Here is a 12234-nt window from a genome sequence, read left to right as displayed (position 1 = left end):
TTCCTCACAATTCGGAAAATTTTCTCATGTTTGAAATTGATGGCCTTCGATTTTTGGACAGCTATACATTTTTAAATACCAGCTTGCAAACACTTGCCACTAACTTGAGGAGTAAGGGTCAAGATCAATTCAAATATCTACGCGGCCACTTTCCCGATCACGTAGACATGCTCACTCGCAAACTTCCCTATTTTTACGAGTATGTGGACAGTTTCGAAAAACTAGAAAAAACTGTTTTTCCCAGTAGAGATGACTTTTACTCTTCTCTGACAGAAGATACCGTGTCCGAAGAGGACTACCAGTTTGCACGTGGGATATGGGACACGTTTCACTGTCGGTCTATCAGAGAATTTATGGAGCTGTACGTCTCTGTAGACACTTTGATTTTAACGGACGTGATGGAAGCGTTTCGCACCATGTGTTTACAGTACTATAAATTAGATCCCCTTCATTACTACACACTCCCCGGGATGGCCATGGACGCTTGTTTAAAAATGACGAACGTCCGTTTAGATCCCGACATGTACAACTTTGTTGAACGGGGTATTCGCGGGGGCGTGGCATCCATCAATCACAGATATGCCCGAGCGAATAACAGACACATGGCCGACTTTGACAATAGGGGATGTCTCCATTGTACTAAGAGAGAACAATAGGGGACGTCTCCATTGTACTGGAGTGGGGACCCATTGTTCCGGAGGTGCATATCCATTGTATTGGAGGCGTATCCATTGTATTCCCAATGTTGTCCCCGCTACGTACAAAATATACTACTCACACTGATTTTTATCTTATTGGACGTCAAACATATGGTCATTCTGACATATTTCATTAGAGGAAACCCGCTGCCGGCACAGGCTACTCTTTCCGATAAGCAGCAAGGGGTGTTTTATATGCACTTTCCCACGGCCTTTGATGAAACTAGTTGTGGACCACTGGTTGGAACGGAAAATAGCCCAAACTGCAAATAGGTCTACTAAGAAGGATCGATCCGATGTCTATGGTAAAGTGCATATAAAAGATCCCTTGTTGCATTAGGACATCCTGTCAGGCGTGCGCTACAACAGCTTGCTCTAAATGTGCACGTAAAACTTTCTGAGGATCGATCCGATGTCTATGGTAAAGTGCATATAAAAGATCCCTTGTTGCATTAGGACATCCTGTCAGGCGTGCGCTACAACAGCTTGCTCTAAATGTGCACGTAAAACTTTCTGACCTAACAAGTCGGCACCTACGCACATGGCAGGCGTGCACTATAATAGCTTTTTCTGAATGTACCATTAGGAAAAATGTAGCGAGTTTCCTCCGACGACTACGTGTCAGAATTACCAAATGTTTGACATCCAATAGCAGATGATAAATTTAATAATGTGCTCCAGTGGTGTCGTTAAACAAAAACAAACTAACTATATGGGGCACACAGACATAGATGAAACCTATAGCACCCACCCCACACCTCAGGTTGGACCGGTAAAGGACTACTAATTACGTGTTTAGCCAATGTACATGTATGCCGTGTATTTGGCCAGTAAGCGAATATACACGGCGCCGTATATACAGTCACTTCAAAATTACCATTTACTAACGGCGTATGACCTGGTTTCTATCACAAATATAGCACATCTGATTTTGTTAGATACCGAAAATGATGTAAATACCCCACTATTAATGTGTATTAATTAAGGAAGTATGTTATAATATTTTTTTAAAAACAGATATTTTAATTGTATTAGTAGTTATTGTGGAACAAACTGATCAGAAGTCGGAAATTAAAACACCATTACCAGAACATAACTTATGATAAATAGGACACAGAGAGGGAACCGACTGGTGTTTGTTACGCTTTTCCTTTGAATTAGGGCGGTTAACTGTGATCAGACAGGTTGCCATTCTAAGAGGACTGCCATTACGGTTGGACTATTTGGTGATAGTGTTAAAGCGACATTCCTGATTTTGTTGCATTGCAAGATGTTTCCGACTAATAAAATAATTCTACGATTAAACTTACATATTAAATATATTTTCTTGTTTAGAATATCAGTGTCTGTATAGTCAATGTGTTTCTGGTCGTCTTAATATTTGTAAGAAGCCCAAACTGAATTCGGTCTTCAATAATTTCGCACGTACGAAAAAAAACATATTTTAGGAAATAAAATGAAATTTAACCTAGTAAAAAATATTAGAACAATCAGAAACACGTTTAATATACAGCCACTAATATTTTATGCAGAAAAATGTATTTGATATGTAATTACAATCGTTAAAAAGGCTCTGTTAGTTGATAACATATTAAAAGTGAATCCAGGATAAAACCCCACTGGAAAAAAACCCACCCAGACATAACCCCACTGGAAAAAAACCCACTCTGACATAACCCCATCAATAAATGAGAAAAATGGACAAAACCCCACTGTGACCATTTTACACATAAAACTGAAAAATATGAAATAAAGTTGAAATTTCTGTTTTGGAAGAATAAAATTATAAATAAAATTCACAAAATAGATTATGATAAAGAATAAAGTTTACATTTGTATTTTGATCAGTCAAGTGTTGCACTGATTGCATTGATCTCCATGACAAAGGATTATCTGAACTTTCAGGGGCGTAGCGTGACCTGGTCATGGGGGGGTTCGGATATGAACCAAGTGGACCCTTGTTCACACACACACACACATACACACACACACACACACACACACACACACACACACACATACACACACACAACGTATACATATATATATATATTACAATTATATATTTTAAAAAACCCAAAGAAACAATACAAACGAACAACAAACCACAGAAATTCCACTTACTAGATCGTAACTGGTTTATGGTTTAATTATCGATGAGAGTTCAAGACGCCTTGGATGACATTGTACAAACACGTTCACGACACGGTCAAGATCAATCTCCTTATCGTAATGAATGTGCAAGAGTGCCAATGCAGACAGGCGTTCTTGCCCCATCGTTGCCCTCGCATATGAATGTAAACGCCTTAATGAACTTGCACTTCGTTCGCACTCACAGGAGGTTGCTGGAATAGTACATGCGATCCTGAGAAGAGTTTTTATGTTAGGAAAATGGGTTCCATCACAATCCTTCAACGCAGCAGCTGGAGTAGAAGGTCTCCTCTCAGGTGACACATTTTCATATCGCATTTTCCAACGTTTCAATTCTAGGTCGGTCACCTCGGGTGATGGGAGATCCTCGTTGTACATACGTAGGATTTCGTCAATCGACATGTTGTTTTCACAAAGTATAGATGGTACTAGTCCTAGCAGTGAAATTGCAGTTTTAGCCAGTCCAGAAAACTTAGAGTTTAAATTTTCACACACATGATCCAAGAAAGGAATTGCCAAGTTCAGTTTGTAGTGTTCCAGTACAGTACTACTTGCAGCATTATTGGCACGGTATATCTGTCTCCCACTGACCCTTGGCTTATTGGGCTCAACACCCACTTTTGCTGCCATTCTCTCTGCCTGTTTGAAAATTACAGATTCGAAATTACTGTCAACGTCATGGCGCTCTTTCTTGTAGATATCTTTAATATCGTTCACGGCATTATATGCATGAATAATATCCAGAGAGGAGCTTTGGAGCTGAACAGTAAGTCCAGAAAGATGTGAGAGATATTGGTAGACTGTGAGGAAAACTATAATAAAGCCAAAACTTGTTATACCAGTGAGCAACTGCTGCGCATCACTGCGGGTCTGTGTTTTCCAATCCCAATACAATTCTGCAAAACCTTCATGTAGACCATTGTATTCTTCAAGATGCATCTTGTAGCCGATCACCTGTAGGGCATCAACAATAAAGAAATAGCACTGGTAAAAGTGTTGGTAGGCATTTTGGCGCTCCGCCCATCGGGTCCGACAGAGATCAATTAAAGTTTTTCTCCTTGTTTGGTTCTCGACTTTAATCGCTGTAATCAACTCAAGAAGTTCATTTCTCTTTGGGCTATTTCGGAAAAAAAAGGCAACAGTTCTTAAGTTTGTCGATCATGTTACGCACTTCTGGTATGTTACAGGCGTGACTTATAACCAGATTTAAGCAATGGCCACTACAGTGCACATATGTTGCTAATGGAGCATGCTCTCGGATTTTAGCCTGGACGCCAACTCGACCAGATGACATGTTACTCGCCCCATCATATCCTTGACCACGCATATCTTTCAATGGTATACCAAGGTTTTCCAGTATGTGAATGATCTCATTGGCCAGATATTCACCCGTGGTGCGAATCACTTTTGAAAATTGTATGAACTCCTCCCTAATATTTTCATCTGAATCCACGAAGCGGACGCACAGAGCCAGCTGTTCAGTGTTATGAGATGTCACCTCATCCGCCATGATACTATAGAACTGTGCTGTCTTTATCTCTTGGACAAGGTCACCGAGAATTATGTGATTGCCTATAACATCGAGTAACTCATTTTGTGTTTGTGGTGACAAGTAAGTGACACATTTCATTTGTGGCTCCATTAAATGTTCATGTAAGGTTGAGCAATACCTAGCCAGTACCTTGATCAAGGAGAGAAAATTTCCCGGGTTTGTTTTCTCATCCTCCAAGTGTTCGTTCTTCCCACGTAATGCTATACCTTGCTTGCCACAATACACAATTGCTTCTGCAATGCATCGAAGTATTTCTCGGTTTTTGTCAATGTTCTTTGACCTATTGTTTTCCATCAAAATTGGAATAGTGGCATTAGGATTTTCAATACTTTTGATGAACGTGTCTGCAATTTGCATTGCCTCTTGGTGGTACTCGTTGCTTTCGTGGCTTTTGCACTTTTCGGACTTCTTTTGCCAATTTATAAATGGCCGATTGACAAATTGCCCTTTCCCTTCTCGATTCATACAGAAAAGTGAACACATGATGCAAAAGGCACCATCGAGTTTTTGGCTATAAACTAACCATTGATATTCCTTCAACCAGCTGAGTTTAAAACTGCGGTTACAGCCACCAACATATATTATAGGAAATGTATATGTTTCGGACGGCTGGCTATGGTGTTTGATTAGTGTATATTTTTCTCCATCAGAGAGTCCTTCAATTGCTTTTTTAATATCTAGTACTGACATTGTTGCAGTAATGATATGTCCAATATCGTTAATTGTTGCAGTAGGTGTCTTGGTTTGGGATTCTTCTTTGTATCCTTCGCTAGCAGACCCTGATGGCGATTCTGATGGATTACTTTTTTCGTCAGGAGTCGGGCGTTCTTCTCGTGGTGCCTGTTGGGTTTGCCCTTCTCTTGGTCGTGGTCGTTTATTGTTAAAGAATTTATCCAGGGATTGACATCTCTTGGATGCAATTTTCAGTTCCTGTTTTCTTTTCTCTGGCCTGCCCATCTCGAATGTTTGCTGCAAACAATTTAAAACCACACTAAGTTATACTTTCATTTATTCCATTGTATTGGATTGGAATAGAAAGTTGCATACGTAATTCAAAACGGAGTACAACGATCAAAGGTTCGAGTTGAACTACAGTATATATTATCAATAATGCGAGGCCTAACTAGGCAACAACACTAGCTCTACTGTTTTATTTAAAGTTACATTGTTAGCATGTTTCCTACAGTAAAATATGACCACAAAAATTATTTTAAAAAGCTCTTGTTTGTTCGCTAATAAAACCTATCGTGTAGGCCTACTCTAAAATGACAGTCGCCATGAGTACTGGACATTTTAAGCTTAAGGTAAGTTGTCAATGTCAAGTGTGTATGTGTGTGTGTGTGTGTGTGTGGACACGTATGCATGAGATAGAGGGAGATGGGGGAAAAGAGAGTGAGCAAGAGAGTACTAAACAGGGTTTCCCTAGATATCATTTTTACGAAACGAATGAAGTTCCCAAAGGTATCTAACCGAACGAAAGTGAGGTCAGATACTTTGGGAAGTTCATGAGTTTTCTAAAATTAATGATATCTAGTGAAACGAGTGCGGTATTTTATTTATTACCAACATGTTTATGAAGTAAAATGCACTGTGCTATCAGAGAAGCTGGCGTCGCTTACTAAAATTACATCAAATTATCGATACGAACCAATGAAAAAACGTATATCCGGTACGACACTGCCGATGTTTTATTTAATGACACACTAAACACATTTTATTTACGGTTATATGGCGTCGGACATATGGTCAAGGACCATAATTATGTTTACACATAGGCTACTCTTTCCGATTAGCAGCAAGGGCTCTTTTGTATGCACATCCCACAGACAGGATAACACATACCATGACCTTCGTTAACTAGTTGTGGAGCACTGTCTTTGGATAACATGGTTAGGCGATATGCGACTTTAATTTTGGCTTGCGTGTCACATATTCAAAATAGAGTGCTACATGTATGTTCCTTATCCTTTGAACAAAACAATTTATTAGGCCGGAAAACAACTGAAATAAGTATACTATATCTACTAGTCTAAGTGCATATTGATAGTTGGGGGAATATCTGTTGCAAGTAGGCCTACTTACGTTTGGAAATCACCTTCCTACACCACTGAGCAGATAAGATGTCTTTGGATAGTATGGTTGGGCGATAATGCGGCTTTAATTTTTGGCTTGCGCATCAAATATTGAAAACGAGTGTGTATGTTCCTTATCCTTTGAACAAAACAAAATTAGGCTGGAAAACAACTGAAATAAGTATACTGCCGCTACTAGTGCATATAGGTACATGTAGTTGGGCTGTGTCATTTGCAAGTACTTACGTTTGGAATTCGAAATCACCAGGCTTCTATGTCTTTGGATCATATTTTCGTCAACGTCTGACGTCATATCCTTGTTGATGACCATACATTTCGAAAGCTTAACATGAGCTCGGTGTACTACATTATTTTATAACAAAATAAAACTATGTAATAACAAGCGACGGGCACGCATGGACGCCTATATGAATATAGAGCCATATACAGCACTGTGTTAAACAAAATTTAATAATAATTAAAAAAAAAAAAAAAAAAAAAATAGTAATATTTTACTTCTGAAAGCGGACCATTTGCTTCAGCGGGGGGGTTCGTCCGAACCCCCCGAACCCCCCCAGCCTACGCCCATGACTTTGTGATCAAGAGATTAAGGAGGCCAGGTTTTCTTCTAAGAGATCAAGGAAATCATGGATTTAGGGCTTCCCATTGTTGATTGGGTATGTCATAAATTCTACATCAGATGGACCCCTTATAAGGTTGAAGAATACTACGTCAGTATTCATTTCCTGAGAACTGTAAATACAACTATGGAAGTTATCAAGAACAACAAGGGTGGTCTCAAGCTAATTCACGAAGGCTACTTGTATACTAAGAGGTATGCCAGGAAGAATATTCGATGGGAGTGTTCCAGCAGAGCTGCATTTACTTGTAAAGGCGGTGTGACTTCAGACCTGGAGGTAATTATGTTATCATAACTAACTTGTATGTGTGTAGGTAGATAGATATTAATTTGACCACCTTTTCCCCAATACATGTTATATTTATGGTATGCACATGTATATGCTGTTTCTTTAAATTTAATATGCAACATTATTATTATTATTATTATTATTATTTTAGCATTGAAATGTATTCAAAATTAGTTACGGGCCGAGATTACCCAAGTCCAGGTAGATTTAAATTAAAGCCTGAATATTTGACTTTGTATCTTTCCAGATAAAGACCATCGTTAGTTTCACACAACATAGCCATGATCCACAGGATCAGTCTGTAGCAGTGGCAAAGCTGCGTTCAGCCATGAAGGAGCGTGCTGGCACATCACGTGGTACACTTACTCAGCTCCTAGTCGATTCCATCAGTGACACACCTGTAGATGTACGCGCAGAACTCGGTAAACCTGATCACATCAAACGTGCACTGCGTCGAGAACGGGCTAAACATATACCCAAGAACCCCACTTCGCTCCCTGATCTCATGCTAGATGATGAATGGACCACTTCAAGTGATGGAGACAGATTTCTCATATATGACAACGGTGTGGATTCCTCTGATCGTATGTTAGTGTTCGGGACTGATGACGGATTACGTCACCTTGCCAGTTCTGAGTCATGGTTTATGGATGGAACATTCACTGTTGCTCCACTGTTGTTTACTCAGCTGTATGTGATTCGTGTTCCACTCGGTGAGTCAGCTGTGACGTGTGTGTATGCATTTCTACCAAACAAGCACCAATCCACATATGAGGAACTATTCATATCAATTCAGGATCGCTGCAGCGAGCTAGGATTCCAGGCTGATCCTGTAACTGTCACCCTCGACTTTGAACAAGCTGTGATGAATGCAGTAATAACAACCTTTGGTCCACAAGTCAATGTTCATGGATGCTTCTACCATCTTACGCAGAGCACGTGGAGGAAAATACAGAGTCTCGGCCTTGTTCAACGCTATCGGGAAGAGAAGGATGTTAAGCTTTTCTGTGGTATGCTTGATGGACTGGCATTCCTACCAGTTAATGATGTACCAGAGGGGATGACCTATCTGCGTGACAACACCCCTGATGGGCTGGAACCCTTGCTCGTGTATTTTGACAGCACTTATGTGTCAGGATCTTATCGCCGTATTCAGCCTCCTCAACGATCAGATGGATCTGTACCTCCTCTTCGTATGCGCCGTATTCCCCCTGCGTACGCACCATCCATCTGGAATGTGCACACCATCACACTGAAAGGTGGATCCAGAACCAATAACATATGTGAGGGGTGGAACAATTCCTTTGCGAAACTAGTTGGACATGCCCACCCAACCATCTGGAGAGCCATAGCCATGAGCGTGGTGAACGACCTGCAAAACGGGTACGACACCACATAAAGAAGCTGCAGACGAAGCTCCATAACCTCTGCACTGACAGACGGGATGACATCAAGTCCATTTCGGAAGTTCTGAAAGGCATCGGCCACTGTGTGAGGTGGAAGTAGGCTAGATTACACTTGTTTCAATAAAAAATAAATACTGTATATACGATTTTGTTATATATTGAGATATATGAGTGGGGTTATGTCCGAGTGGGTTTTTTTCTGTGTGGGGTTATGTCCGAGTGGGGTTTTTTCCAGTGGGGTTTTATCCAGTGGGTTTTTTTCCGGGTGGGGTTTTGTCCGTTTACCACAAAAAGTAGCAGCAAACTACTATACACAACGTATCAACCAAAATATGAACCATAGATATGAATACTACAACACCTCATCCAAAGTAGTGACTGAGTTAAATGGCACCTTTCAAGGCTAATTTTCGAGGTAACAGGATGTTGTTACAAGCCCCGTCAATTCCGCACAAAATGGTAGTGTTTAGTTTTGCAGGCACCCCGTGTATGCTTCAAGCACAAGTGTGCCTGACACACTGGTACTGCACAAAATAAAATTGCATGCATTTATTACCTACATAAATGTTACTCCCCTGCACCACGGTGAGGTTACAGCACACGCAGGGGCAATTTGATGGAGTACTACCTATAAGCAGAACTGCACTGTTTCAGAAAGTGTCGTTTTTGGTGAATGGCAGGTTCACATGTTTTATAACATAACAATGTTGTCATTGGTAATCTGATACGCTGGTATTATACACACATTTTACCGTAAACCTTTTTTGAGTTGCCCACTCTAATTATAGTGCCCCTACCTCTTTATCGACATTTTATTAGATGTTTGCGTGTGTATGATAGCACACACGTGTTACTTCCCGATAACAGAGAACTGGACTCGGTGAAGTGGTTTTATATGGTTCTTTATTCCAGAGAATACGGATAAATAGTCAAACAAACCCTATAAGCAAAAATAGCATTATTAAAATACATTCACAACTATACATAAACAGTCTTAAAAACACCATATTAAAACATATTAAAAAAATATATAAATACACTGCAGTCTAGTTAGTATCTACAGATAATAGCAAATCGCTTAAACAAAAGAAAGAACCATTCATTGAGCAATATTTAACATCGCTACAGTAAACATCAAATATAGGCATAATACATACAGAATTGCCGTACGTTAAACGACTGAACATTAATCAATCGCCGGTAATCTTAAATCATTATTTACATATGGCGATATATAGTATAATAAAATAAAGGTAAGCTACACAAAACATTATCTCCACAGGTGATACGGTTTACCTAGACACTGAAATACTATTACGTTCAGCTGTGGGCTTTAGGGCGGTAACATCAATCGTAAAAAAGTCTACAAGAAACTTTAGTGAAGTGAACAAAGACATGGGATCATCAGCATCAGTAATGGCAAATTGTTGCAGACGAGTGCTGCACAGATGCTGAAACTGACCCCAATTTGCCTTCGCCAACTTCCACCTTTGAACCCTTTCAAGTGATGGTGGTCCATCATTCTCCAAAATAATGGGAAAGTGGTCACTACCACAAACGTCTGAACCAACTTTCCAGGAGAAATCAACAAAAAGTGATGAACTACAAAGAGTTAAATCTATGGAAGTGAAAGATCAACTTGCAGAATGAAAATATGTACGACTTTTATCATTGAATAAAACTAAGTCGTTTTTGAGAATTAAGTCTTCCAATTGTTTACCTCTAATATTGATATCCTCGCATTCCCACAAAGTGTGGTGACCATTAAAATCTCCCATAATAATAAAGGGAGTAGGGAGCTGATCAATAAGATCTTGATGATCTCTAGAATTAAAATTAAAATGGTTTCGAGGAGGTAAATAAACTGAACATAGGGTAACAGTTTTATGAGCCGTGACCTTTACAGCCACAGCTTGTAAATTGGTATTTAATGTTACTATACTCTGAGGAATGTTTTCGTTAACAAGAATGGAAACACCCCCAGATGCTCTATTTTCAGTTTCTTGAAACTTATGATAGAGGTTAAATCCTCTCATGGTAATATGATCAGTGTCCTTCAAGAAAGTTTCTTGAAGACACACTGCAAGAGGATTATGTTTTTGAATTAAAAGACTTAATTAATCAAATTTGGGCCTACGCCCACGGCAGTTCCACTGAATGACTGAATTAGTCATTTGGGGGAATGAATGAATGAATGAATGAATGTTTAACGACACCCCAGCACGAAAAATACATCGGCTATTGGGTGTCAAACTATGGTAAAAACATCATTTGGAGGAAGTATGGGTACTATCTTTTTCTTTGGCGATTTTTTAGACTGGAGGTTATCTTGTGATGAAATATCCATCTGATCATCCAGATCAGCCAAAGATTCATAAGGATAGTCTAAATGAATCAGTTGTTTTTCATACTTCTTCAGTTGACCTGAAGAACAATCCTTATTTGGAGTCTAGTGTCTTTTCCTGACTTAGGCTTACTGGGACCTGGCTCCGCAGTTAAACCTTTTGGTGGATTTCTAGAATCCAAAGACACCTGGGTAGATTTAACAACTGTTTGTTGAACAACATTTTGAGCTTTCTTAGCTTGCTTTTGAGCTTTATCCATATCAGAAATCTTTTTAAATCGATCGTCATGATCATACTGACCAGCTCGTCCCACATGTTCTCTATTGGGTTCATGTCCGGGGAAACTGCTGGCCAGTCCAACACAGTGACATGGTGGGCACGAAGAAACGCATGTGTACGCCTGGCAGTGTGCGGCCGAGCGTTGTCTTGCTGGAAGACGAGCCTGTTTCCGCCATGCCGTCTCATCAATGGGAGGAGGACCGGCCGCAGGATGTTGTCGACGTAGTGTTGCGCATTAAGGTTTCCCTGTACCACCTTGAGTTCGGACCGGAAGTCAGCATTGATGGCGCCCCAAACCATGACTCCGCCGCCCCCGTAGCGGTCCCTCTCCAGAACACAGGCCTGCGCGACACGTTCTCCACGACGGCGGTAAATGCAACGACGTCTGTCCGTGACACTCACGTTAAATCTCGATTCATCCGATGACATCTCGCCATCTCCTGGGTCGCAAATGCCCACCATTCCTGGCCCATAAGAGTCTTGCTTGACGATGTCTGTGCAGGAGGATAAGGCCACGGTAGGGTCGGTGGCAATGCAGTCGTGCTGCGGCAAGACGTCTCCGGACAGTTCAGGCGCTGATGAGTCGTCCCCTGGTTCCCACTTCAGTCCTGGCAGTGCTTGCGGCTGTCAAAAACCGATTGCGCAGGTGCCGCAACCGTATGTTCCGGTCCTGTCTATTGGTCGTTACGCGTGGTGTGCCCGAACGACGGCGGTCATTGACGGTCCCTGTCGTCTGATATCGGTTGAGGAGCCGATTAATGGTTGACGGGTGCACGTGGAACCGTTGTGCTACCCGCAATTG

The 12234-nt window shown here is 40.7% G+C and overlaps 3 protein-coding genes across 3 annotated transcripts; 1 reads left to right on the top strand and 2 right to left on the bottom strand.

The window, feature by feature from the left end:
• Positions 1-2317: 2317 nt before the first annotated feature.
• On the top strand, positions 2318-8801 carry LOC121382545. Its single transcript, XM_041512043.1, has 3 exons — positions 2318-2597; positions 7066-7390; positions 7650-8801. Exons 2-3 carry the CDS (start codon positions 7121-7123, stop codon positions 8799-8801), a joined length of 1422 nt encoding a protein of 473 aa, XP_041367977.1. The 5' UTR covers positions 2318-2597; positions 7066-7120.
• Positions 2823-7041, bottom strand: LOC121375441 (zinc finger MYM-type protein 1-like). The gene is made up of 2 exons (XM_041502902.1): positions 6990-7041; positions 2823-5370 (listed from the first exon to the last, which is right to left on the bottom strand). Exon 2 carries the CDS (start codon positions 5356-5358, stop codon positions 3967-3969), a length of 1392 nt encoding a protein of 463 aa, XP_041358836.1. The 5' UTR covers positions 5359-5370; positions 6990-7041; the 3' UTR covers positions 2823-3966.
• Positions 2838-3788, bottom strand: LOC121382606 (52 kDa repressor of the inhibitor of the protein kinase-like). The gene has a single exon (XM_041512164.1). It carries the CDS (start codon positions 3786-3788, stop codon positions 2838-2840), a length of 951 nt encoding a protein of 316 aa, XP_041368098.1.
• Positions 8802-12234: the final 3433 nt, after the last annotated feature.

Source organism: Gigantopelta aegis, chromosome 1 (genome assembly GCF_016097555.1).
Source record: "Gigantopelta aegis isolate Gae_Host chromosome 1, Gae_host_genome, whole genome shotgun sequence".
In the NCBI taxonomy this organism is placed as follows: Eukaryota; Metazoa; Mollusca; class Gastropoda; order Neomphalida; family Peltospiridae; genus Gigantopelta; species Gigantopelta aegis.
This window is presented reverse-complemented; position numbering and strand designations above follow the sequence as displayed.

What these genes read in the sequence shown, in the direction of transcription:
- LOC121382606 (XM_041512164.1), bottom strand. Translation starts at nt 3,788, where the DNA reads ATGCATCTTGAAGAATACAATGGTCTACATGAAGGTTTTGCAGAATTG.
- LOC121375441 (XM_041502902.1), bottom strand. Translation starts at nt 5,358, where the DNA reads ATGGGCAGGCCAGAGAAAAGAAAACAGGAACTGAAAATTGCATCCAAG.
- LOC121382545 (XM_041512043.1), top strand. Translation starts at nt 7,121, where the DNA reads ATGGATTTAGGGCTTCCCATTGTTGATTGGGTATGTCATAAATTCTAC. An exon ending in GTGTGACTTCAGACCTGGAG is followed by an intron (nt 7,391 to 7,649) that starts GTAATTATGTTA and finishes GTATCTTTCCAG; the next exon opens with ATAAAGACCATCGTTAGTTT.